Source organism: Dromiciops gliroides, chromosome 1 (assembly GCF_019393635.1).
Source record: "Dromiciops gliroides isolate mDroGli1 chromosome 1, mDroGli1.pri, whole genome shotgun sequence".
In the NCBI taxonomy this organism is placed as follows: Eukaryota; Metazoa; Chordata; class Mammalia; order Microbiotheria; family Microbiotheriidae; genus Dromiciops; species Dromiciops gliroides.
The window spans coordinates 336,097,979-336,123,222 of NC_057861.1; the positions used below are offsets into that span (position 1 = coordinate 336,097,979).

The 25,244-nt window shown below is 41.6% G+C and overlaps 1 protein-coding gene across 1 annotated transcript in view; it reads left to right on the plus strand.

Moving 5' to 3' along the window:
* The first annotated feature begins 1,461 nt into the window (after positions 1–1,461).
* AHRR (aryl-hydrocarbon receptor repressor) overlaps positions 1,462–25,244 on the plus strand; it is a 261,401-nt gene continuing 237,618 nt past the window's right edge. Inside the window, exons 1-2 of the mRNA XM_043978783.1 lie at positions 1,462–1,584; positions 10,798–10,870. Coding sequence (XP_043834718.1) covers positions 10,809–10,870 — 62 coding nt within the window. The 5' untranslated portion in view covers positions 1,462–1,584; positions 10,798–10,808. The remainder of the gene's footprint in view (positions 1,585–10,797; positions 10,871–25,244) is intronic.

Below are 25,244 nucleotides of genomic sequence, written 5' to 3' on the forward strand. Positions count from 1 at the left end.
GAAGAAGCAGCCTCGGATACACAGAGCACACGATTTGGGCAATAACAAAGGAAAATTTAGGATAAACCTAAAATCATGAAAAGTATTCTACTTACAAAAGAAGAAAAAGAAGAAGAAAAAGTTTCAGGTGCATGAGCAAAGAGAAAAAAAACAAACGATTGATTAGTTGATTAAAACGAGGTAAATAGGTCCAAAAATGTGAGCTGGTGAATAAATTAATAATCTGAGAAAGGAGGTGTGAGACAGGCAAGTGTATGTGAGACAACAGGATGTTGGTGGTTGCGGTATGTGTGTGTGTGTGTGTGTTTCTGTGTTGGAAATGTTTCTATTATTTCTGGTATCACAAATTTGTGCGACACTTGGGTCTGTCCTGCCCAATTCAAGACCCAGAGGATTATGATATGTATGACTTCACCTCGATTATGCAAACAGAGGCTAGGTGTTGTAAAGAGGATTTCTGCACCTGGAGGACCGTTAGAATACACCAGGTACCGCTTTTAAGGCTGGATGAATGATTGGAAAGGTTCCAGGTCCTCCACGCCCCTTTTCTCCCAGAAAGCTCTCTGAAACTCTGAAATGGGTTTCATCCATTTATTAAGGTTTTGATCCCTGTTAAAACCCCAATAAAATGGACAGTACTTGAAACTCTTCTCCAGTTATTTTTGCCTTGGGGCTCATAGAGATCCCAAAGCGCATGCTGATGTGGGGGAATGGGCTTGAGGACACTGAGGTTCTGTTTCACATGCGAGGGCCAGAAAGTGACACGGAGACCAGAAAGAAGGCGGATGAACAATTTTGTTTTGGATTAGCTGCAGTCTGCCCTCCTCCCCACCCCTACTTACCCCACTAGATTGTAAGCAGCAAGAAGGCAGGGACCTGTCGCTTTCAAAGTACATAGCTCCAGTGGAGGGCAACTGTCGTTTAATGTTAACTAATAATTTCAATGCTAGCTCTTAGAATTCAATGGCTCTTGCTGGGCGGCCGGTGGGGAGAGGAGGAATGGAGGGACTCCTGAAGGAGCCAGGGCATCGAGAGGGATGGCGCTTCTGGGGCTCTGACCACATTTTGCTCGGGGACTCGCACCCCGTCCCCTCTCCCAGGCGCTTGGCACGTGCCGCGCGAGCGAGGCAGGTGGTGTGGAGGCCCGAGAGGCTCCCCGGTGAAGGCGGACGGGGCGTCGGCCGGGAGGCGTGCGGCTAGAGGGGGCAGGGGCGGGGTTGGGGGCCGGGCGCGGGGCTCGGGGCGGGAGCTATTCGGGGCCTCTCCCTCTCGCGCCCTCTGCCGCCCACGGCTAGGGTAGAATCGCGCGGGGGAGCGAGGGAAAGAGGGAGGGGAGCCAAGGAGGATCGCGTGCGGAGCTCGCGGGGCGCTTGTCATTCCTCGGCTTGCAGCCGCCGCGGCGACCTGGATAGCCGGGAGATGCGAGCGGGGTCTCCGCCGTCGGCTGGCGCGCTGCGAGATTTCTCGGCCGGGCCGAGCGCCCTTCGTTCCGCTCCGCGCGCAAGTTGTCCCGCTCCCGGCACTGTCTGATTCCTTGCGGGAGAAACCTGTGCGCTCCTCCAGTACCGAGACAGCGATTACCGGGTAAGTGCCACCCCCACCTCCCGGGACTGAGATCGAGAGAGCCCCCTCGTTCCCCCCTATGCCCTGCGCTCCTGGGGAGAAGGAGGTGCGCAAAGTTCACCCCGGAGCAGCTCAGTCTCCACTCTTACCTCCTATCATAAACTCTCATTGCCGCTACCTCGGATGCTGCACAGGTTTGCTGCAAAAAAAAAAAAAAAAAAAAAAAAAAAAAAAGGGAAACCGTGTGTTAAGCCTCTTACTGCTCTTCCAGTGTGGGCCCTGGAATTGTAGGGGACCTTAGAGAGCATCTAATCTGGCCCCTTCCTGGGACAAAGGAGACCAAGGACCAGGAAAAAGCAGGGTTTGTTGAAGGTGGTCGGGGCCAAGGCTGTGGCTCTCTCTGGGTCGGATTCGCAGCCGGAACACGCAGGGGAAAAGAACTAGATCGGGGGTTGTTTGCCTTTTTCGCGTCTCGGACCTCTTGGGGAAGCCCGCAACCCTTTCTCAGAATAATATTTTTAAATGCATAAAATGAAATACAAAGGAAACAAATGATATTGAAATAGTTATCAAAATGTTTTTTCTTTAAAAAAAAAGATCATGGACACCGGGTTAAAAACCTCCTGGACATGATTTCCGACATCCCTTTGCATCTGTATAATCTTGTGCTTCCGTGATTCCAAATCCAGTGTCCTTTTCTCTCCCCCACGCTGAAGCGAATTGTAAAGATGAATCTTGGGAGGATGGAGATGGAGGTGGTATTTCTTTTATAATACCACCCTGAGTAAATTTGGGAAGCCCTTTGAACGTAGACATAGGCGTGTAAGAGTCTGCGGTTGGTACCCAAGGACTAGAAAAAAGGGCATCACAGATTAGGGTTCTTTGCCATCCCACCTGCTCCTAAAATACACATTCTGTAATTATGGGGAAGCGTTGAGAAAAGTTGTCAAATGCCTCCAGACTGTTAGTATTACCTGTTTTCTCACTTTGCCATTGGATGGATGCATGACCTGCACAACTCTAGTTGAAAAGTGGAGCGAGAACAAATTCAAGTGAAAAGGCCTTCAAAGTTTCCACTAAAGAAAAGTCTGATTTTTAGGCACGTAAATTCACCTAATTCCCTCCAGTTCCCTGGAAAGGAAAGGGACAGAATAAAACAACAATAACCACAACCTTATTTGTTCTTCTCTTTTTTAGTTATTGAAAATCTCAGATACCCTGAGAATTTACAGGACAGGGTGGGTCTCGGGATATTAGCTTAAAACGCCAAGTGACGCAGGAATGAGTTATTTCCTTTACACACATTGAGAATGGCTACTTCGCCATTTCTTGTCCAGATCTGCTCTTAATATAAACGTTTTTGTGCACTATTGTAGAGCAGCCCCATCAAAAATTAGACCAGACCACCAAAAAAACAAACAAACAAACAAAACAAGACCAGGGTGTTTGTGTGCTCACTCTGGGTCTGTCTTTATAGGCTAGCAATACCCCAAGCCCTAACAAATGCCCATCCACCCCAGCGTCTCAGGTTTGAAGAATGAACACTTGTGTCTAATAAACACTGTAGAATGAGACTTAAATTGGATGAATTTACTATACTTGATTTAAAAATAGTTCTTTCAAAAACTAGCTTTGTATAAACTCTAAACATAACTTTTGAAAATATAATTATTTTCCAGTATTTTTAAAAATCTCAACTTTTTTTTTAACTCGTGGATTTGGATTTCTACAGTATATATTCATGAATTAGAAAGTGCAACGAACTCTTTTAATTTATTATTAATTAATTTGTTTTGCAATGAACTCTTGATGTATATTAATACATGGGGTGGGAGCATGGGTAGATTGGGGCCAAATTTCTTTTTTTTACCCTCCCCCCACCATTCATATTTGTATGATCTGTGAAAGGCCACAGGAGTATAATCCTAAGGGAGATATGGCCCTCATTAGGGTAAAGCTGGGAAAAGGGCATCCCATGGATGATTCCCCAGGAGTCTTCCTGGACAATTATTCTTTGTTACAGGAGGGATGGGACACTTAAGGTGAATGCCTCTGTACCTCTTTTTTTTTTTTTTTTTTGGTCATTGGATAGCAAGGGTATGACAACAGGTGGGAATCGGAAGAGAATGTGTCTTTTGTCGGAGCCCACCAGCCTTCTCACCATTGTTCTTCTTATTGTGGATTTAAAGATCCAGGATCCAGGTTCAAATCCTTAGCTCTGGTACCTATTACCAGTGTGACCCCCTAGTAAGTCACACTCTCTGTGCACTTCAGTTTCCTTATCTTTAAAGTGAAAGGATTGAATTAAATGATCCCTAAGGCCTCTATGAGCTTTCAACTTTGTGATCTTTTGACATAGTACTTGATATTCTGTCATCAGAAATTCATTCCTTTGCATTTCTGTGACAGTGTGTGGTGACAGGCTAACCACTTAATCTCTGGGTCTCTGGTTCTTCACTTGCAAAATGATGTTAACAATGCCTGGAGTTCATGCTCCACAGAGTTGTGAGGAAAGCATAATGTGCTTTTATTATGATTTAATAATTAACATTTACTGGTAAGAACAATGATGATTCGGATATCATTGTTAGTAACGTTAGAGAGACTGGGGGGAAGGTGGTGGTAGCAAGGCCAAAAACAAAGTAGGACCTAGGGTGGGCTCTGCCCTCTTCTTTGCACCTAGTGGCAGGGTGGGATAATTGTATGATAGTGCAAAAACTCTGGTCTTGGACTCAGGAGTTCTGCATTTGAGTATTAGCTGAACCTTAGCTAGCTGTGTGATCATAGCACCGGTGGAAAGAACATTAACTCAAAGTCAGGACTTGGGTTCAAATACTGCCTTTGATGCTTTTCTCTAGTAAATCATTTAAACTTGATTTCCTTATTTGTAAAATAGAAGGGGATTGAGTTCTCAGGCCTCTGTAGTCCCTACTAATTCTTGGTGGACGATCCTTTGACCTTGGGCAATGTATTTAACCTCTGGTGCTGTAATTTCCTCGACAGTAAAATGGGATTATACACCATCGACCTTGAGGGGTTGTTTTGAAGAAATTGCTTTGTAAACCTTAAAAAGCTGTACTAAATGTGATTCCCAGGAAGATTGAAGCTTATTCTTTTCTGAATAGGAAGGGAGGAATGGAATACACCGGGGGTTGTTGCATATGAAATAATCTATCTTCCTCGGAGAGCATTTCCCAAGTACCATGGAAGGTCTGAGACAGGAGTGTACTTTCCCCTTATTCTCTTCAGGTGCTCAGCCTTCCCAGGTATCTGAGGGAGAGACTTTCACTGTCTACACATGACCTGAGCTGCTTGTTTTCTCCTTTTTTCCCCCCGGAGTTCTTGAAATAGGCTTCCTACGCAGCTTTCTGATTATAACAATAATAGCAAACAGGGGCTGGAGAACCTGAGTTTAAATCCGACCTTGGACACTTAGTAGCTGTGTGACCCTGGGCAAGTCACTTAACCTGTTTGCCTCAATTCCTCATCTGTAAAATGAGCTGGAGGAGGAAATGGAAAACCACTCCAAGTATCTTTGCCAAGAAAACTCCAAATGGGGTTATGAAGAGTCAGAGCCGACTGAAAACAATTGAACACAATAGCAAACACTTTAATAGCTAAGATTTCCAAAATGCCTTACATACATTAAACCATTTTGTTGTCAAAACAACCCCATGAATGTGTGATCAATAAGATTAGTCAGAAAACAGTTGCCCTGTGGAGAAAGATACTGTTTTTCCTTCTGCATAAAAATAAAGTGTACTTGTTGTAAAAGCATGTCAGAAAACAGTGACTGTTCTTAGAGAATGGGACTTGATGTTTTAGAGATATAGCTTAAAATATTCTAGGGTCAGATAAATCCAAAGAGAAGGACACCTCTCACATCCTATATTCCACAATCTCATGGGGTCCTGGATGTCTTAGGATGGTTTAGTGTTGACTTTTTTTGGAGGTGGGGAATATATAATTTCCTATTGGTTTTAATAGGTTGTAAGTCTGAATAGGAAAAGAAAATATTGCATCCTACAGCAATTATGTTTATAACTGATAATTAGGAAACATGTTGCAGATTTGGGAACAAAAATATTGGGTTTAGAAGAGATCAAATGGTTTGTTTTCTTTTATGGTGCATTAAGGAGCATGGAGGAGGGGGAGGGAATTGAGGAAATAAAAGAGGTATAAGCCCTGTGCCACTTTGGATGTATAAATTACTTCCAAGTTCATTGCTCCCTGCCATACAGCCAATTAAAGTGGGGTCTTCTGGGTTATATTTCCGCCAGGCCCTTATTAACATATTCACCCTCTGATGCCTTCTTTTAGGAGTCAGAGATGTTGTTTCCTCTGGCCAAAGAAAAAGAAAAAGAACAAGACTCCACCAGTTTATTTTTATCTCTTTTTAGAAAAAATAGGGCCATTTTCTATAGTTAAGACTGTTTTTTCAGACCTGATTTGTTAATGGCACCTGAAAAATATGGTTAGGAGTAGTTTCATTGGTATCAGTTCCCACCATGAACTGAAAGATATTATATGTGTATGCATAATATTTATATAGAGAAAACAGATATAATATAAATATATAGAAAATATAAATAAAAACAAACCTATAAATATTTATAGATAGAAAAATTTATATATACATCTATAAATAAATACACACGTATACAGTCTCAAAAGTCTTAGTACATAGTTATTAAAGCTGTATGTGTATATGTATACGTACACAAAATATATATACACATACATATATTTGTTGTTTAGTCATTTTTCAGTGATGTACAACTCTTTGTGACCCCTTTTGGGATTTCTTTGGCAGAGATTCTGGAGTGGTTTGCCATTTCCTTCTCCAACTCATATTGCAGATGAGGAAATTGAGGCAAACAAGGTTAAGCGATTTGCCCACAGTCACACAGTTAATAAGTGTCTGAGGCTAGATTTGAACTCAGGAAGAGGAATCATCTGCCTCCAGGCCTAGCACTGTATCCATTGTGCAATCTAGCTACCCAAACATACATACATGCACACATACACATATACATGCATATGTGGAATACACATATTATACATGTCTGTATGTGTAAGTATGTATGCATACACACTTTCCTTTTGTATGTAGGAGGGAGAGTTGCAAACAACAACAATTTAAAAGGGATGATTAAATCTAGTATTTCTTTGAAAGTTTGCATGCAGTGCCGAATTGATAGAGAATGAAACGTGTGTACTTGAAAAGTTTTCACTGGGTTTACATCAATTTAAAAAAATCATCTTCCAACTTCAATTGTGATATTCTCAGCTATTTTGAGTCTGGTGATAATAAGCCCAGTTGCATACAAAGCCTGTGATTGGGAGAGAGGGTTCATGCCAACTGAGAGGAATGCCTCTGAAGGTTTATGCACTGGGTGGAGGAGGCCTTCTTTCGGCCAGCCTTGGACCGAGAGGAGGGAGACAGACATTCTGGGAAGCCAAGCAGGTTAGGTTTTGTTTTTATCTTTGGCCAGAACAGGGATTTCACCAGTGTAGGCTTAGCACCTGGCACCTGCTGTACAAATTAGCGTCTTAGAGCTGTTTTTTTTTTTTAACCTGGGGCCTGTGAACTTGTTTAAAATTTTTTTTCTTAATATTTTGGCAACTGTGTTGTAGTAAAATTGGTTTCCTTTGCAATCCTGTGTAATTTATTTTATGCTAAAAACACCCTTGTGAGTAGGGATCCCTAGGCTTCATTGGACTGAAGAGGAGGGTCCTTGACACAAAAGAGTGTTAAGAACTCCTGGGCTAGGCAGAAGATCATGGAGTGGGTCTGTGCTGTGGACACATAATTCATCCTGCACGGTCTCATTCTGAGACATAGGGAGGTGAAGATGTAGCACTGTTTGGGTCCAGGTGTCTGTCTGAGATAGTGTCAGCTCTCAGGAATCTATGAAACTGGATTTATTATCACCAGACTCTAAAAAGCTGAGAATATCACACTTGAACCTGTCTGGATGATTGTTGGGGGCAGGGCAATGAGGGTTAAGTGACTTGCCCAGGGTCACACAGCTAGTGTGTGTCAAATGTCTGAGGTTGGATCTGAACTCAGATCCTCCTGAATCCAGGGCTGGTGCTTTATCCACTGTGCCATCTAGCTGGCCCTTAGATAATTTTTTAAAAAATGGATTCAAACCCAGTGAAAACTTTTCAAGCACTCAAGTTTCATTCTTCATCATTTCAGTACCACATGCAAAAATCGTCCCTTTTAGATCTGCTTAAGAGAGATTCAACATCTTTTTAAAGTTAATGAATCCTGTGGAGTTGACTGGGGGTAACTTTTTCAAGGGTGTGGGAAAAGTAGGGGTGAGCTAAAATTTCTGTCTGCTTTGTGTTTGAATAAAAGAGCACTGCAGTTTTTCCTTTATATGCTTTGTGTGTAATTGTTTGCCTGTTGTGTTCTTCCATTAGATTCTGAGTTTCTTGAGGATAGGGGCTGGTTTTACCTTTCATTGTAAACCTAGAGCTTACCACTGTGCCCGACATGTAGTAATCACTTAGTAAATGCTTGTTATTTCGACTTGGAATTACGGTTCAAAGACTTTTGCTGCTGAGCTTATTTCAAGTGTTAGCCCAGTATATGGGGATGGTCCTCCAGGTTATTCTAGGTATTTCTTCACTGCTTGACATGAGAACACCTATCATGCCTTCCATCTCCTCATGAAGATATGTGTAGTGTCGGTAGTGGTGGAAACAATATTTTGGAGCACAGAGATGAAAAATAGTTACATGGTATAGAACAGTTTATCTAGAATTGAAATGAAATCCATGGATTGAGTGTTTATGAATAATTTTACTCAGCTTTATTCCTTTGGGACACGACTAACAGTTGTATGGGCATATTCTAGATCCAGAGAGTATTTAAAAAAAAACAAATAATGTGTTACACTGGACATAGTGATGTATATGGAATTAAAGGTGTTGGGTTTGAATTCTGTCAGCTGTTTACTTGTGTGATCATGGAGAAATGACTTAACTTCTGTGTTCCTCAGTTTCTTTATTTGTAAAGTAAGAGCTTTGGGCTATATGACCTCTAACATCCCTTCTAACTTTAATGCCTCTAATTCTAATTTGGGCTAATCGAAATAATTTTTTTTCAGAAAAGTATTTAAGAAATGGTAGTGGGGAGAAAAGAGCTCCCAGGAAAGACTTGAGTTGTAGTCTGAGCTGTGCCCTTAACTTGCTGTAGGACCATGGCAAATTATTGACCTGTTCTAACTTTCATTTTCCTAGCTTTCAAATGAGGGAGTGAGGCAAGATCAGTCTTTTCCAGAATGCATTCTGTAGAAATGCATTATTCCATCCAATGTGAATTAGCATTCCATGAAAAAATTTCCATGGTAGTTTTTTTCCTTCAAAACATTAAATTTGAATATATGTGATCAGAAATACTTCATTTAAGTATTGACTGTGTGATAATATTTGGCTGTAGAAATAAGTATTAATTTCCTCTGCTTTGCCCACAAGTATCACTTCATTTATTCTGAGGACGAAAGACACTTTGGAATAGTGGATTAAGAGCTGGCCTTGGAGTCAGAAAGAACTAAGTTCAAGCCCTACCTCTGACACACACTGGTTATGTAACCATGGGCAAGTCACTTAACGTCTCATTGCCCCAGGTAGCATTCCAAGGCTCTAAATTTTATGTTTTGCAGCTGCATCAGGGGAAGGGGAATTTCCACACAGGGAGTTACCTCTGTGGATGAGATCCTGCCAGGGCTACCCCATTAAAAATATCTCAAGTGTATGTCATACTTTTAGACCAGGAATTTGGAGTTCCATCGATATGTGTTAAGCCTCTATTTTTTTTTTTTTTGCGTTTGAACTCATTAGTTTGGAAAATATTAGATACTTTCTAAAGACTCTGAGAGTTCTAAAGTTTTGTGATTTATTTTTACGAGGACTGGTGTTGGGCTAGATGATGCTTCTAGATGTATAAATACATATCCTCTTCTTCATGCTTGCATACTTTCCCAAATGGGTACAAAAAATTGTGTCCCTCCATGACATCAAGTTAAAAAATTCAGAATAAATATCCTCATTGTTATAGTTTGTCCACTGGCATAATGACTGATTTGAAACATGCTGACATTTTTGGCGCAGATATCGCTTCATTTCGAGCTTCCCTCCCCCTCCCCCACCTCCACCATAGCCAGATAAAATCAAACTTGATCCCAAAGATAAATGGCCAGATTTTGATCAGAAAAAGTTCATAGTGGTTCCAGACTTCACAAACAGTGCATAAGATTGTAAAATTGTAAAGAAGAGGAAGGTGGCTGGCATCCTATCGGGAAGCCACAGAGACCAGAGCCTTGAGATATGACACGCGACACTTAACCCAAGACACACGAATACTTTCTTCTCACTTGAGACAAACTCTAAAGCAGTGCATTGACAGTATTTACTTTGCCTATAAAGATATTGTATGTGTATTTGTATGTATGTATAGTTTATATTTTGATTTTATGTCTAAGATGTTCATCTACTCCAGAAAAACTTCAGAACCAGCTTTAGGAGCAAAGTGATACTGTTTCACTTGAAAGCTTATCTAGGTGTGAGAGTGGAAGCCCAACATAGGGAACCAACCTCCTTTAAAAGGAAGGTTTCAGAATTCGTGTGGGAACTTGAAGTCCACTTATTGAAAGGAAGTGCTGAGGTTGTGTCCATTGTGATAGGAATGGTGTAACTATAGAGATGTAAAAATGGCAACGTGTCTATATTAATATTGTATTGTCCCAGACAAAAAGCAAGTGGGCGTCTGTGTGTCTCAGCTGACTTTTCCTGGAACAGTTTCTTTATGGAGTTAAATGCAGGTGTAGGTGAATTCACAGAGGCAGATGTCATTCTCAGAAACCTCAGAGATCATTGTACCAAGACTGAGAAGGCTTTCCAACTGACCATCAAGGGCAGAGGTGGGGAAGTGAGAAAAGAATCACAACAACACACTTTTGTACCATAGTGTGACTTGCAAAGAACCTTATTCCCAACACCTTGAGATGGAGGGAGGGCAAAGTTGTGAAGAGTGGGGAGGCCAGTTTCTAAAAGTTGGAGGCTTTCTTTTCAAGATTTGTAGGAAGAAATGACACAGTGGCCTTGATGGTAAAGGGTAGGATCAAGCTAAGTGCTGAATTGCCATGATTTCCTTGCTTTTGGTTGGTTTGTGAAATTGACTGCTCTCAAAGAGACTGACTCATTTTTGCTTTTCTGTTCCAGGGACAAAGACAATGATTCCACCAGGAGAGTGTATGTATGCTGGGAGGAAAAGAAGAAAACCTATTCAGAAACAGTAAAGTATCCTATTTTCTGTTTTTGTTGATGGTAGGTAAGAAAATGATAAGGCCCTGGATTCAGGAGGACCAGAGTTCAAATCCGGCATCAGACACTTGACACTTACTAGCTATATGACCCTAGGCAAGTCACGTAACCCTCATTGCCCCCCCTCCCCTCCCCACCAAAAGTGATAAGATTAGAAAAAACTTGGCATTCTGGACAAGTGTCCAGATAGCTTCCAAGACAGGTTGGTTAATGTCACCTATTCGGGCTCATTTCATGTTTGGGATATTTGTACTTATTCTCTGTGAAAGAAGTAAAGGAACCCCAGTCCTGACAAAATCCTACAAGTCCTATGGGAAAGAAGACCATTATCACTCAGATAAGAAATGATTTCCAGATGCCCTAGCCAAGCCAGCTGAAGGAAATGGGCTTTCTCCTAATGATCTCCTGCATCACTTCTGTTGTACCAAGTAATTGTGAAACCCGATAATTTCTTCTCTTTCAAGAAAATTTTTTAACTGAACAATCTGGTGCTTTAGTTTGCTTTCCTTTCAAAAGCATTCCCTGATTCGAGCTTCCTAAGTGATGGGAAGGGCAAAGACTATAGAATCAATTGGTCAGTGAGCATTTACTATTATGTATGGGTTTGCTATATGCCAAGTACTATGTTCAGTGATTGAAATTCAAAGTAAAAAAAAAAACAATTGCTTCCATCAACAAACATATTTTCATCAGCAACCTCTGTTTTTCTAACATACTATAATTTCCTTTTCTTGTTGATAATAATAGTAGCATTTATAAAATGCTTTAATATTTGCACAATGCTTTACAAACATCTCATTTTGTCCCCAAAGCACCCTTGGAAGGTAGATGCAATTATTATTCTTGTTTTGCAGATGTTTTGCAGATGTGGAAACTGAGGCAGAAGGCAAATGACTTGCTCAGCATTACATAGCTAGTAAGGATCTGAGACTGGATTTGAACTCAGGTTTTCTTGACTTTACATCTAGCTCCTCCCTGCCTCCTCCATCTCTCACAGCTTCCAGGGAAGGTGGAAGGAAGGAGTCAGAGCAGAACAGTAGGTCACTATTAGAGGACAGTGTGGTTTCAACCCTGCCTTGCTCATTACTTCTGGTGGCTTTTTTTTTGGGGGGGTGAGGCAACTGGGGTTAAGTGACTTGCCTAGGATCACACAGCTAGTAAGTGTTAAGTGTCTGAGGCCAAATTTGAATTCAGGTCCTCCTGACTCCAGGGCCTGTGTTCTATCTACTTTGCCACCTAGCTGCCCCACTTCTGGTGGTTTTTAGTGCTCCTCTTCTCAGCATCAATTCTACTAAGATCTGCATTCCCTGCTCTCAATTTATCGGATGAGCATTTGATGTAGAAGAATGTACAAGCTAGATTGGTGGATCTCAGGCTTCCCACTGCTGACGTCTTGAATGATTTATCTCTTTTTCTTGGTCAGCTATGAGCTTCATTGCTCCTGTGTTATTCTCTACATTTCTTCCTGTCGGGGCCTCAACTTGTACATGGTCGGAATACCTACCTGGTTTTACTCAGGGGCAGCCTTTTGGATCATCAGAAGTGGGTCATCGGGCAAGACTCTGCTGTTCTGTATGAGCTCCGCCGGTGTGAAAGGGCACAGAGTAGGTGCTTGATGAGTGCTTGTTGACCGATTAAAACCCAGATAGGTTAACAATCTATGTGGTGTGGAGGTTCTGATGATGCAAGACCAGAATATCTTAATGTCTCCAGAATTCAGTCTTAGCATCTCGCACCTGGCAGAGATTACATATTGCCAGATACCATTCCCATGGTAACATCTACCATCAACCCCACTGTATATGCCTCTGTGTGTATATTTAAAGTGTTCTTTCCTCTTCTGCTGGAGCACAGAATTCTGTGTGGGGAAAGTCTGGTGTTCCAAATACCCCAAAAACAATGGCAGGGAGAAGAAAATGTTTTTGATTTCCTTTGTTTTAAGTGTAGGTGTGGCTCTGGGGGCCAGAATTTAGCAACTCTAGTGGGATGGCCTGAATTGGCTTTATGTTGCTGGTAAGTCAGAGCTGGAGTGTCCGTGAGCCAGAAGGGGAGAGAATATTCCCAGAAGGGCTCACAGAGGAAAGCCTGGCACAGGCACGGAGGCTCCAGGGCCTGGAGGGGGAGGGGATAAAGGTCACAGCCACAGAGAGTCATCCAGACTTTCCAGCCCTTCTGCTTGTTGTTGAGAGATGCCTATTTCCTGAGGGAAAGTTCAGTTCGTTTCAAATTAACCAGCATGTACTGAGTGCCTGCTGTGTGCAAGGCAAAGTGCAGAGGGCTCAAGAGGATCTGGGTTCCAATGTTGGATCTGCCACTTACTACCTGTGTAACCTTGGGCAAATTCTGTAACCTTTCTGGGCCTGCATTTTCTTTTTTCTTTTTTCTTTTTTTTTTTTCTTATTTTTTTCTTTTTATTTTTTTTAACATACTATAGAAATGATCCCTGAAAGTATAGTCTTGCCTGCATTTTCTTATCTGTAAAATGTGGGGGATTGGATTAGATATCATTCTAGTCTCTTCCAGTTCTAAATACGTGCAGCCACCTCTACCCTCAAGGAGCTTACATTTTAGGGGGTGGTCCACATACAGACATGCAAATACAGAGTAGTTTAGGAGTGGGGAGGAGAATGTGAACAACTGAGGGAGAGTCATCAAAGGCCTCAAAGATGGAGCCCACACTCCATTAAGGGAAGGTAGGGATTTTATAAGGAGGAGATGAGGAGAGAAAGCTTTCAATTATTCAATCATCCGGTAAATATTTATTAAGGCCCTACTGTGCTAAGCACTGGGGATACAAAAAGAGGCAAAAAGGAGTCTTTGCCCTCCAGGCAGTCTAATGGGGGAGACAACGAGCACACAAATGTTTAGAAGAAGGCTACATAAAGAATAAATAGGAAATTGTTGTTTGCTCTTCGTTCTTGAAGAGGACCATGACATTGAGGTGATGTCATGACTTGCAATGAATTGGATTTAAGTGAGGGAGGGCTGTGCAAGGTCACCAGTCTCACTCTCTCCTTTTTTTTTTTTTTAATTTATTTTTTTATTTTAGTGAGGCAATTGGGGTTAAGTGACCTACCCAGGGTCACACAGCTAGTAAGTGTTAAGTGTTTGAGGCCAGATTTGAACTCAGGTCCTACTGAATCCAGGGCCAGTGCTTTATCCTTACTCCAGGGCCGATGCTCTATCCACTGCCCCATGTAGCTGCCCCTCACTCTCTCCTTCAGAGCCATCTGGGTCCAGTGACAAGACATAGATCAGGATGACTGGAGATGGCCCCCAATGTTTGATTCAATCTGGGTTAAGTGACTTGCCCAGGGTCACACAGCTACTACGTGTCAAGTATCTGAGGCTAGGGAAATCAGAAGACCTCTGCCTTCTTGAAGAGGGAGGGTGTTTCAAGGCATGGGGTACAGCCAGAGAAAATGCCTTGGTGTATCAGCCAGGAGGCCAGTGTGATTGGATCAAAGAGTACATCCTGGGGAGTAAGTAAAGTAAATAAAGTAAAAAAAAGTAAAAAGTATGCTTCAGCTGGCACACAGAGTTCATCAGTTCTCTCTCTGGAGGTGGAGAACATTTTTTGTCATGGCTCCTTTGGAATTGTCTTGGATCATTGTCTTGATCAGAGTAGCTAAGTCTTTCACAGTTGATATCCCTACAAAAATAAGACTTTTTATAAATGCATATATGTATGTATACATGCACATACATACCCATGCCCATCTATTTATTTAGCTAGCTATCTGTGGTCTGTTAATCTATTCATTTATTTATTTATCTATACATTTATTCATTCATTATCTATCTATTATCTGTCTATCTATCAGTTTTCATTTACTTATTTATTTAATTGATGGGGAAGCTGGGTGTTGCCACGGATAGAGTGCTGGGCCTGGAGTCAGAAACACTCAGCAAGATGAGTTCAAATTTGACTTCAGACACTTACTAAGCTATGTGACCTTGGGCAAATCACTTAACCCTGTTGGACTCAGTTTCTTCATCTGTAAAATGATCTGGAGAAGGAAATGGCAAGCCACTTTAGTATCTTCGCCAAGAAAACCCCAAATGGGGTCACAGTTGGGCACAAATGAAAAACAACTGAACAACTATATATATATATATATATATATAATAACCTAAAAACTTCCGTCCATGGCACATACACACGTGGGATAATTCACATCACCTACGTTATGGTGAAGGCTCAAAGCCTCTGGTGGATAGTAACACACCTGGATTCTGATACAGTGGATTCCACTTTTTTTTGGGGGGGGCAATGGGGGTTAAGTGACTTACCCAGGGTCACACAGCTGGTAAGTGTCAAGTGTCTGAGGCCGGATTTGAACTCAGGTCCTCCTGAATCCAGGGCCGGTGCTTTATCCACTGCGCCACCTAGCCTCCCTGAAGTGGATTCCACTTTTTTTTTTTTAATTGAATAGAATTTTATTTTCCAAAATATATGTAAAAACAAATTTTAACATCAATTTTTTGAAAAAATTGTGTTCCAACTTCTCTTCCTCCTCCATTCCCACCCCCCACCCACTAGAACTCAAGCATTTCAAAATAAGTTATACATGAGTAGGATTCCACTTTTAAACTTTATCTACAGTTGCAGAGATGTCTTATCTGAGCTTTCCCCACAACTGCCTCTATGACCTAAAGACTGGGCAGTGTAGCCCCTATGCAAAGAGATAGGGAGAGGATCCACAGACCTTTTCTGTCCTACTTCATGAAGGAAGGTTTCACTGGCTTGTGATATCTTTTTTTTTTTTTTTTAGTAAGGCAATTGGGGTTAAGTGACTTGCCCAGGGTCACACAGCTAGTAAGTGTTAAGTGTCTGAGGCCGGATTTGAACTCAGGTACTCCTGACTCCAGGGCTGGTGCTCTATCCACTGCGCCACCTAGCTGCCCCCGGCTTGTGATATCTTACTCTGGATTCTGTGGGGAGAATTAGATGCTGGCATCGATCAAACATCCTCAAAGACCTAAAATTGCAGATTCCAACAGCATTATAAGAATAGAAAGAGTAAAACTAGGATGTTGTTTTACCTATTGGAAAGTGACTGTCATCTCCTGGAAGTAGTGAGCCAGGAGGAAGAGGAGGAGATGGTATGGGGGAGAGCCATGAGATCATAGGTCTGGAGCTGGAGGGGGACTCCAAAGGCCTTCTGGTCTTCCCTTCTCATTTTTCGGTTGAGGAAATTGAAGTGTAGGGACATTAAGTAACTTGCCCAAAGTCACACAAATAGTTGTGGCTAGCATAACAGCTAGCATTTATATAGTGCTTTCAGTTTTGCACAGTGCTTTATGAATATTATCTCATTTGATCCTTACAGCAGTCCTGAGGGGTGGATGGAATTATTCTCCTCTCCACTTTATAGATTAGGAAACAGGAAGACAGGCTAAGCGACTACCTAGAGTCACACAGCTAGTGAATATTTGTGGCACATTTTAACTTGCTTCTTCCTGACTCTGGTTGGAGTGCTCTCCACTGTTGCAGGTAGCTGCCAAAGGCAGTAAGCATCAGAGGCAGATTGGAACTTCAGTCTTCTGATTCCCTGAGCTCGGACTCATTAATCTGTACCAGAGTCCACCAAGTGGTGCAAGAGAAGAAGGCCATGTTCTGTTGGGGGTTAAATGTCCCAGAGTTAAAAAAGATAGATTAGGGGGCAGCTAGGTGGTGTAGTGGATAAAGCACCGATCCTGGATTCAGGAGGACCTGAGTTCAAATCTGGCCTCAGACACCTGACACTTACTAGCTATATGACCCTGGGCAAGTCACTGTTATGTCACTGCCCTGAAAAAAAAAGGATAGATTAGGGTTAAAATTCCTGAAAGGGAATATAAACTCCTTGAGGGCAGGAACTTTGTCTTTTTATTCCCAGGATTGAGCACGGTGCTTTGCACATAGCAGCATATAATAAATATTTGTTGAATGGATAAATGAATTTTCTGATATAAGGGTCTACCATATGATGCATATTTTAGCAATCCAAGGACAGAGACAGACAGGCTGAGATCTTAAGGGTTAACTAACTCCCTTATTCCATCCGTGGATTGAGAATGGATGTAAGGTGGCCAGAAGAAATGTTTGATGTCTCCTTATAGTGCTGCCCTAAGGATGGAAACTGTGTATTCTGGGAGGGCATGTGTTTTGACAAGTAGACTTATTTTTGTAAGATCATTTTCCAAAATCTCTGTATCAAAACATTTTTGTCAATAAAATAATAAATTAAAATAGCATCATGGCACATAGACAACATTATGCTTCCCTTGATCTTGTATCTGGGTTGATATGTAACAAAAGGAATACTTTTGGTAGGTATTTTACTTTTCAATTTCCTGGTAGTAATTTTTGCTTCATTGAGTGTCTTTGGTGGCGGGGTGGGGGGTGTGGGGGGGTCTGGAGGTGTGGGGGGGGTGACAGGGGGGGTGCTGTAAAAACAATGTGAAGAACCTGGATGTTCATTAAATGTTCACAGATTTAAACAAACATATGAAGTGCATTCATTCAATAACTGCATGTTCAAATAAATCAACTTTACAGTTCATTGATCTTAGATTTATTTTTGTTCTTTTGTATGTATGTAGCATCATATGGTGAAATAAACACTACTCGGCTTATTCAAAACCTAGTTAGTTACATTCAGTAAATGCAGCTGTGTTTATTTCTGTGGGGAGAGCTGCAGGTATGTGTATATGATTTCTGTAGGAACTCCTATAGCATTAAGCTCAAGGGAAATTTGGAAGTTAAAATAACTTGCTTTTGAGTCTGATACTTGTGTAGATGTGGGCTGGTCTGGGCAGTAGCCCTTTCTTTCTATAGGGTGGGAGGTGGAGGGCTGGGGATGGTAGGGCCCCGGCTGTGTGGCACATATGGCTTTGATTTATAATTTCCTAAGGACTTGTGGCTTCGAGTGGGATGGAGGCCAGACAGGGGAGCACCTTTGCTCTGGATTCTCTAGGGTTCCTTCCTGGCCTTCTCCAGTCTGGACATTTACTTCCCTAAGGTTAGTGACCTTGTGGAAGGAGTGCTGGCCTATTAGGCAGAAGACAGTTGACCCCAATTAAGGGTCTCCTAGGAGGCAGCTTGGTGGTGCAGTGGTTGGAGTCCTGGGTCTAGATTCAGAAAGATCTGAGTTCAAATTCAGCCTTAGACACTTACTAGCTGTGTAACCCTGGGCAAGCCACTTAAGGGTTGTCTGCTTCAGTTTTCTCATCTGTAAAATGGGGGTAATAAGAGCACCTCTCTCTTTTTTGGTCACTGTGAGAATCAAACGAGATCATGTCTCTAGTGTAATGATTGGAATGACACCACCTGCTGGAGACTTACTGTAGAAGAGTTCTGCCCATGAAGCGAAGGTCTTTGAGGGCAAGACCAGGAGTCTTTTCTTTGGCATGAGGAAGTGACGTGGGCTAGTGGGAGGAGGAAAGAAGAGACTGGCGCTCAGTCTCGCTCTCTTTCCTTTGGACTCTGGTGGAGAGTGGAGCTAGAAATGTGCTCTCCCTTTAATAGATAGGAATCTATGCCTTTTTCTCTCTCTTTACCAAATTCTTATTCTCCTTAATAAATGCCTAAAAGCCTAACTCTTGCTAAAGCTTATAATTTATTGGCGACCACTCATTAAATAGTTTAGACAGTTTAGCTAGAATTTTAGCCCTTAACACTAGCATACTCAGAGCAGTTCTTTGAATATGCTGGGCATTTAATAAATGCTTGGTTCCTTCTCTGCTCCCCTCCCCGTCATCACTTGATGGGAATATTTTAGAGGAGATGCCTACTTCAGGCAGATGTGTGTGTTTGGGGGGGGCAGGTGATTCTGGAGGCTTCTTCAAACTCTAAGGTTCTGTGATTCTAAAATGTGTTCCGGCACACCCCCACCCCTGCCAAATAGTGCCGAGAAAAGGCAGTGCCGTTGCTCTGTGGGCCAAGTGTGGATGATGATAATAAGTGTCTCTGCCTGCCATAGTATTGCTGAGTGAATGAACATAAGATAATTAATTCAGTTCCACTTACTAAGGATTCATTAAGTGCTCTGCCACAGCATGCCATAGTGGAGAGAGTCTCAGTTCTCCTGCTGACATCTACTACCCTGGTGACCTTGGGCAAATCCTTACCTTTGCTAGGTCTCCTCATCTTTAAGGTGCAAGGTTCTTTCTAGATTCCAGATCCAAAGTAAATATGAAATCTTTTTTTTTTTTTTGGGAGGGGGATAGGGAAAACGCTAGTATCTGAGGGTACCAGGAAAAGTCTCGTGTTGAAGGTAGTAGCACCTGAACTTCAGAACCAATTCCCTCGGTGACCCCGGCACACTGAGGCCAAGGCTATCTCACCCTGTGACGATTTGTTGTCCGTGACTTGTGGTCTCACCTGTCAGCTTCCCTTTTTAAGTGGTAAATGGAGTATTGTCAACAGAGGAAGAACTATTTCCCGTAGTCACACACGCACACACACATAAATAAATGCAAGTATATATTCATGTGTACACGCAGATACCGTATGGTACGTCAGCCATTGGCCAAGGAGGACGTGACCCAGTGTGGACAGAGGAAAAGTGGGTTGGGGAGCACGTCACGAGAGAGTGGGATGTATTGGGTGGTTTGGATTTGACTTAAAGTAAAGCTCTTTGGTAGGACAGCCTTTATTCCAAGAGCCAGCCAGATTATTATTATTTTTTTAAAAGCCTGCTTGGTGAAGCTCTCTACCCCTCAGTGTCTCTTGTTTGTTTTTCATTCTTGAATAGGACCGTGACATTGGGAGGTGATGTCATGGCTTGCAGTTAATTGGATTTAAGTGAGGGAGGAATGTGCAGAGTCACCAGGGTCACTCTCTCCTCTAGAGCTGTCTGGGTCCAGTGGCAAGATATAGATCAGGGCAATTGGAGATGGCCCCAGATATTTTTTAAGGTAGTTGGGGTTAAGTGACTTGCCCAGAGTCACACAGCTAGTAAATATTAGAGGTGAGATTTGAACTCAGGTCCTCCCAACTTCAGGGCCACTTTACTACCTAGCTGTCCCCACCCCTCAGAGTCAGGCAATTGTGGACACCCTAGCAATTCTCTTTAATTGGACTATGCACCACTTTGACATTTTTAGTGGGAAAAGTTAGCTACTTTGTAGTGTTGCCATAATTTCAGCCGTTTCCTCAAAATCATTCCCTCTGAACTGAGGAGAAATGGCCCAGTGAAGGTATTTTTTGGGGGGGCAGGGCAATGAGGGTTAAGTGACTTGCCCAGGGTCACACAGCTAGTAAGTGTCAAGTGTCTGAGGCTGGATTTGAACTCAGGTCCTCCTGAATCCAGGGCTGGTGCTTTATCCACTGTGCCACCTGCCTGCCCAAAGGTACCTTTCCATCATTGCTTTTGGCTTCTAGTAAGTGGAGAACATCTGATCCTTTGTGATACCATTCCCAGCTCCATTCCTGGATCTAAGGAAAACTTTGCATTTTTGGTGAAGGTTCTTGACTTCTCTCTTTAAAACCATCATTAATTTCTGAACATTATGCAGTGAAGCATCTTCTGTCAGATTAGGGGACTGAAGCATGAGACCTCTGAAGGTCTTTTCCAGTCCTGCTCTTCTCACTTCTTTAGACACCATATGACCTGACTGATGCATTTCTCTCTTAGGAGACAATTAGGATTTAAAAAGAGGAGAAACGTGCAGCATTAATAAATAGTGGAGAAAACAGGAATCATTCCCTCTTGGAACACTGACAAAAAAGACAGGGATTTTATTTGCACGTGAAACGGTTTGCAAACACGGGGATGGGAAGCCCTGGAATTTTGTTTTCCTTTCCCATTTTCCCTGACTGTAGAGACAGGGAATTTGTTTTCCCTCCCAACATCTACTTAGCTCATTAGTGCTCTGAATTGTGGTACATCTTTAAAATAAAGTGAGTGCAAAACAAATGTTTCCAACTCAGACAGTATTGTTTGGTTCATGTGGAAAAACTCAATTTGGGAATAAAGCAAATTTGTTTATGTAATCAGCTCAGTTTATATGGTAAGTTTTGTGTTTGTGTTAAGATTTAATACACTGAAAAATAGAAGAAAATATGTAGGTGTCCTTTTTCCAGAACCACAAAAGGTTGTGCCCCCATTTTTTTTTAACAGGGCAATGAGGGTTAAGTGACTTGCCCAGGGTCACACAGCTAGTAAGTGTCAAGTGTCTGAGGCCAGATTTGAATTCAGGTACTCCTGAATCCAGGGCTGGTGCTTTATCCACTGCACCACCTAGCTGCCCCCATTTTGTGAAACAGTAGATTCTCTGAAAAATTTTGTCAGAGCAATTAAATTTGAATTGGGGGGGGGGTGGGCAGGGAAACTTAAAGTCTCCAAATGTGAACTGGAATCTTGTCTCTGTCACTTACTACCTGTATGACCTTGAACAAGTCTCTTAACTTCTTTGGACTCAGTTGCCTCATCTGTACAGTGATACAGTTGTTCTAAATGACACTTCAGGTTCCTTGTACCTCTTGGACTATGGTTCCGTGTTAAGTTTAGTCAAATAAAACATACACTGGACTATTTAGGTTAATGGAGGCCCTTGAATTGTTCAGGAATTCCAGTGTTCTGTATTCAATACATATTCTGGATTACTGATATACCTTCAGTGTTGAAACCTTAAAATAGTAACTTTTTTGGGGGGGTGGTGCTGGGCAATGAAGGTTAACTGACTTGCCCAAGGTAACACAGCTAGTAAATGTCAAGTGTCTGAGGCTGGATTTGAATTCAGGTCCTCCTGAATCCAGGGCTGGTGCTTTATCCACTGCACCACCTAGCTGCCCCCCAAAATAGTAACTCTTAAGGAAAATCTGAGAAAATATTAGACATAGCAATAGGGATTAGACACTTGATTTCATTGGTCATAGGGAATTGCCATGTAAGTAAACTCCCTCTATCAATGCAGATTGCAACTTTTTCTGCAACTTATAGTCATAAGAGTTGCCTAGAACACTGAGAGGTGACTCTTAGCCAGAGTCACATAGCTAGTGTGTGTCACAGGCAAGACTTGAGTCTACGTAGTCCTTTTTCCAAAACCCATTCACTATCAACTATGCCTTTCTGCCTCTCTATATTACTTACATGTGCCCCTCCCTACATAGAGTTATACTGAAAATTACTTAATCTTTTGATAATTGATAGTCTTAATTATCAATATCAGTAATTTTAGTACTATGCTGAAAATATAGTTTAAGATACAGGACTAGATAGTTGGGTTTTGACACCATGATATTCCACAGAACTTCCTTTCTATAAAAAGACCATGGTGGTAACTATTAAAATGTCCATACAGAGCATCATTTGCCTCCAACTCTTTGGTGATATTCCAAGGATTCTCCAGTTATCTCAAAGGCTATTGTGGCATTCTCAGAAAGAACTCATTAAAACTCTGTTTCATTTATAAATGTGTGACATTCACTCCTTTTGTTTGTTTTTGCTTTTTTTGTGTGTGTGTGTGGGGCAATGAGGGTTAAGTGACTTGCCCATGGTCATACAGCTAGTGTCAAGTGTCTGAGGCTGGATTTGAACTCAGGTCCTCCTGAATCCAGGGCCGGTGCTTTATCCACTGTGCCACCCAGCTGCCCCCTACTCACTCCTTTTGGAAAAAATAATTTTTTAAGTCCCTGTTGTCTACTTCCTTCTGGTCATTTGCATCTTTTTCATAAAAGTGGAATACCAGCTATTCAGGCTTACAGCCTCCAGGGTAGTATAGAATAAATGACTTAGAAGCCACATAGTTTTGTCTTTACCAAATTATATCTCCATGCTTTAGAATAAACTTTTTTACCTTTGGTATTAGTGTCCTTTTGACTTTGCACTAGCATTTTAAAAATATTTATTATTTATGTGTTAACACTTGTTCAGTCATTCAGCCATGTCTGACTCTTAGTGACCCTATGGGCTATAGCATGCCAGGCCTTTCTGTCCTCGACTCTCCCAAAGTCCATCAAGTTCATGCTCATCAATTTCCAAGACACTATCCATCTCATCCTCTGCTATCCCCTTTTCCTTTTGTCTTCAATCTTTTTCTAACATCAGGGTCTGTTCCAGTGAGTCCTGTCTTCTCATTACGTGGTCAGAGTATTTAAACTTCAATTTCAGTATTTGACCTTTCAGTGAATAATAGCCTGAATCAGTTTCTTCAACTATAGACTGATTTGAACTTTCTGCTGTCCAAGAGACTCTCAAAAGTCTTTTCCAGCACCACAATTCAAGAGCTTTAATGTTTTTGTTTTTTGTTTTTTAGTGAGGCAATTGGGGTTAAGTGACTTGCCCAGGGTCACATAGCTGGTAAATGTCAAGGGTCTGAGGCTGCATTTGAACTCAGGCCCTCCTGACTACAGGGCCAGTGCTCTATCCACTGCGCCACCTAGCTGCCCCGAGCTTTAATGCCTAACACAGCTGACAAGAACTTCGTTGTAATGGCAGACCTGCTTTATGGCCTGTGTGTTGTGATTGAGGAGCATTCCTCATTTCAAAAATACACACTAAGGTACAGGTCCAAGTCAGCTGGTTTTCTCACCTTTGTCCTCTTTAGTGCCATCTTCCCTATAAGCCTAAATGCGCTGGCTTGTATTGTCCTTGAACATGAAATTGTGTGTTAGAAACATTTTGTAGATCTTTTGTTTTTCTTCTTTTTATATCTGCCCATTTTCATTCACAACCTCCTACTGTGATGACTCATCATCATATGGAGGTGACCCTGGATTGTTAAAGACTATGCCAGGAAAGGAGGGATACTAGGAAAGAGTGAAAGACAGGTTCTACTATGGGAGAAAAGCTTCAGATACATTCCCAATAATAGACCAAGTCAGCCTTCTGAGGATTGGCCTACATGGAGGTAGGTCAACATGGTCAACATGGAGATGTTCCTCACCAAGAGGCTGCTTGATTCTTTGGCCATGGCAGTCCATACAGAATGACTGTCAGTCCTACTTGACCCACACCTGCTTCTGCAGTGATGGCAGCAGAGTGGAGGAGAAGGGGCACATGGTGCTAAGAATCACACATTTTCCACACAATCTAGAAACTTTTAACATAGCCTTTCTACTTTGAATATGAAATCCCCATCCAGTGACTAGTGAGTGGTGAGAGCCTGTCATATCAATCTTCACCTTCTCACTCTAAAAAGAAAAAAGTTGGGGGCAGCTAGGTGGTGCAGTGGATAAAGCATCGGCCCTGCAGTCAGGAGTACCTGAGTTCAAATTGGCCTCAGACACTTGACACTTACTAACTGTGTGACCCTGGGCAACTCACTTAACCCTCATTGCCCTGCAGAAAGAAAGAAAGAAAGAAAGAAAGAAAGAAAGAAAGAAAGAAAGAAAGAAAGAAAGAAAGAAAGAAAGGAAGGAAGGAAGGAAGGAAGGAAGGAAGGAAGGAAGGAAGAAAGAAAGAAAGAAAGAAAGAAAGAAAGAAAGAAAGAAAGAAAGAAAGAAAGAAAGAAAGAAAGAAAGCAAAAGCAAAAAAAAATGTTGCATTTAAATGGGAGGATGATTCATAGGGTCTCTTTGGAAGGGCAAAAAAGGAGGTGATAGAGTTAATTTTATCATTCATTGAAAGGCAACAGGAAACATCATCGTGTGTAAAATTTGGTCATCTAGTATTATGGTGCTCATAATAAGTATTTACAAAAAGACCACCATGAAAATAATTGCAACTTATGCACCAACATCTGTTGCAAATGATGCAGAAGAATTCTATGAAGAACTTGATTAAGTCCCATTAAATTAACATATACTTGGATATGAGGTGACTTCAGTGCAAAGGTGGGAATAATAAAGATGATGAGAAATGGACCAAAAGATACGGATCAGAAAGCAGGAATGAGAGAGGCCAGAGACTTATGAATGGCACAGAAATCTCACATTGGTATATCATGAGTACTTTCTTTGAGAAAAGAATCAGTAAGTACTGGATGTGATGAGAACCAAATATCATGAAAAATTAGTTCTATTTTAAGAGGGGTGTGTGTGTGTGTGTGTATATTTGTAAGTTTTGTTACTGATACAAGAGTCATTCCTGAATAAACTGTTTGTTTATAGTCAGACTACTGATTTGTTATAAAAGATCAAAATGAGGAAAAAGCTAGAAGAAATAATAATTAAATAAGCAGTTAATAAATATGTATTATACTAATAATTAAAATTAGTTAGTTTTGCAGTGGAAACAAGTCAGTGTGGACCTATTAAAAATTATTGATGGTAAAAAAGTGGCATATGTATAGCAAAAATTGACTAATAAATGTGTATGGAAATTTTATCAATATGATTGCTAATAAGCAAAAAAGAACTTTAAAAAAGAAAAAGAACTGTTAAAAACTATATAGAACTATAAAAACAGTTTTTA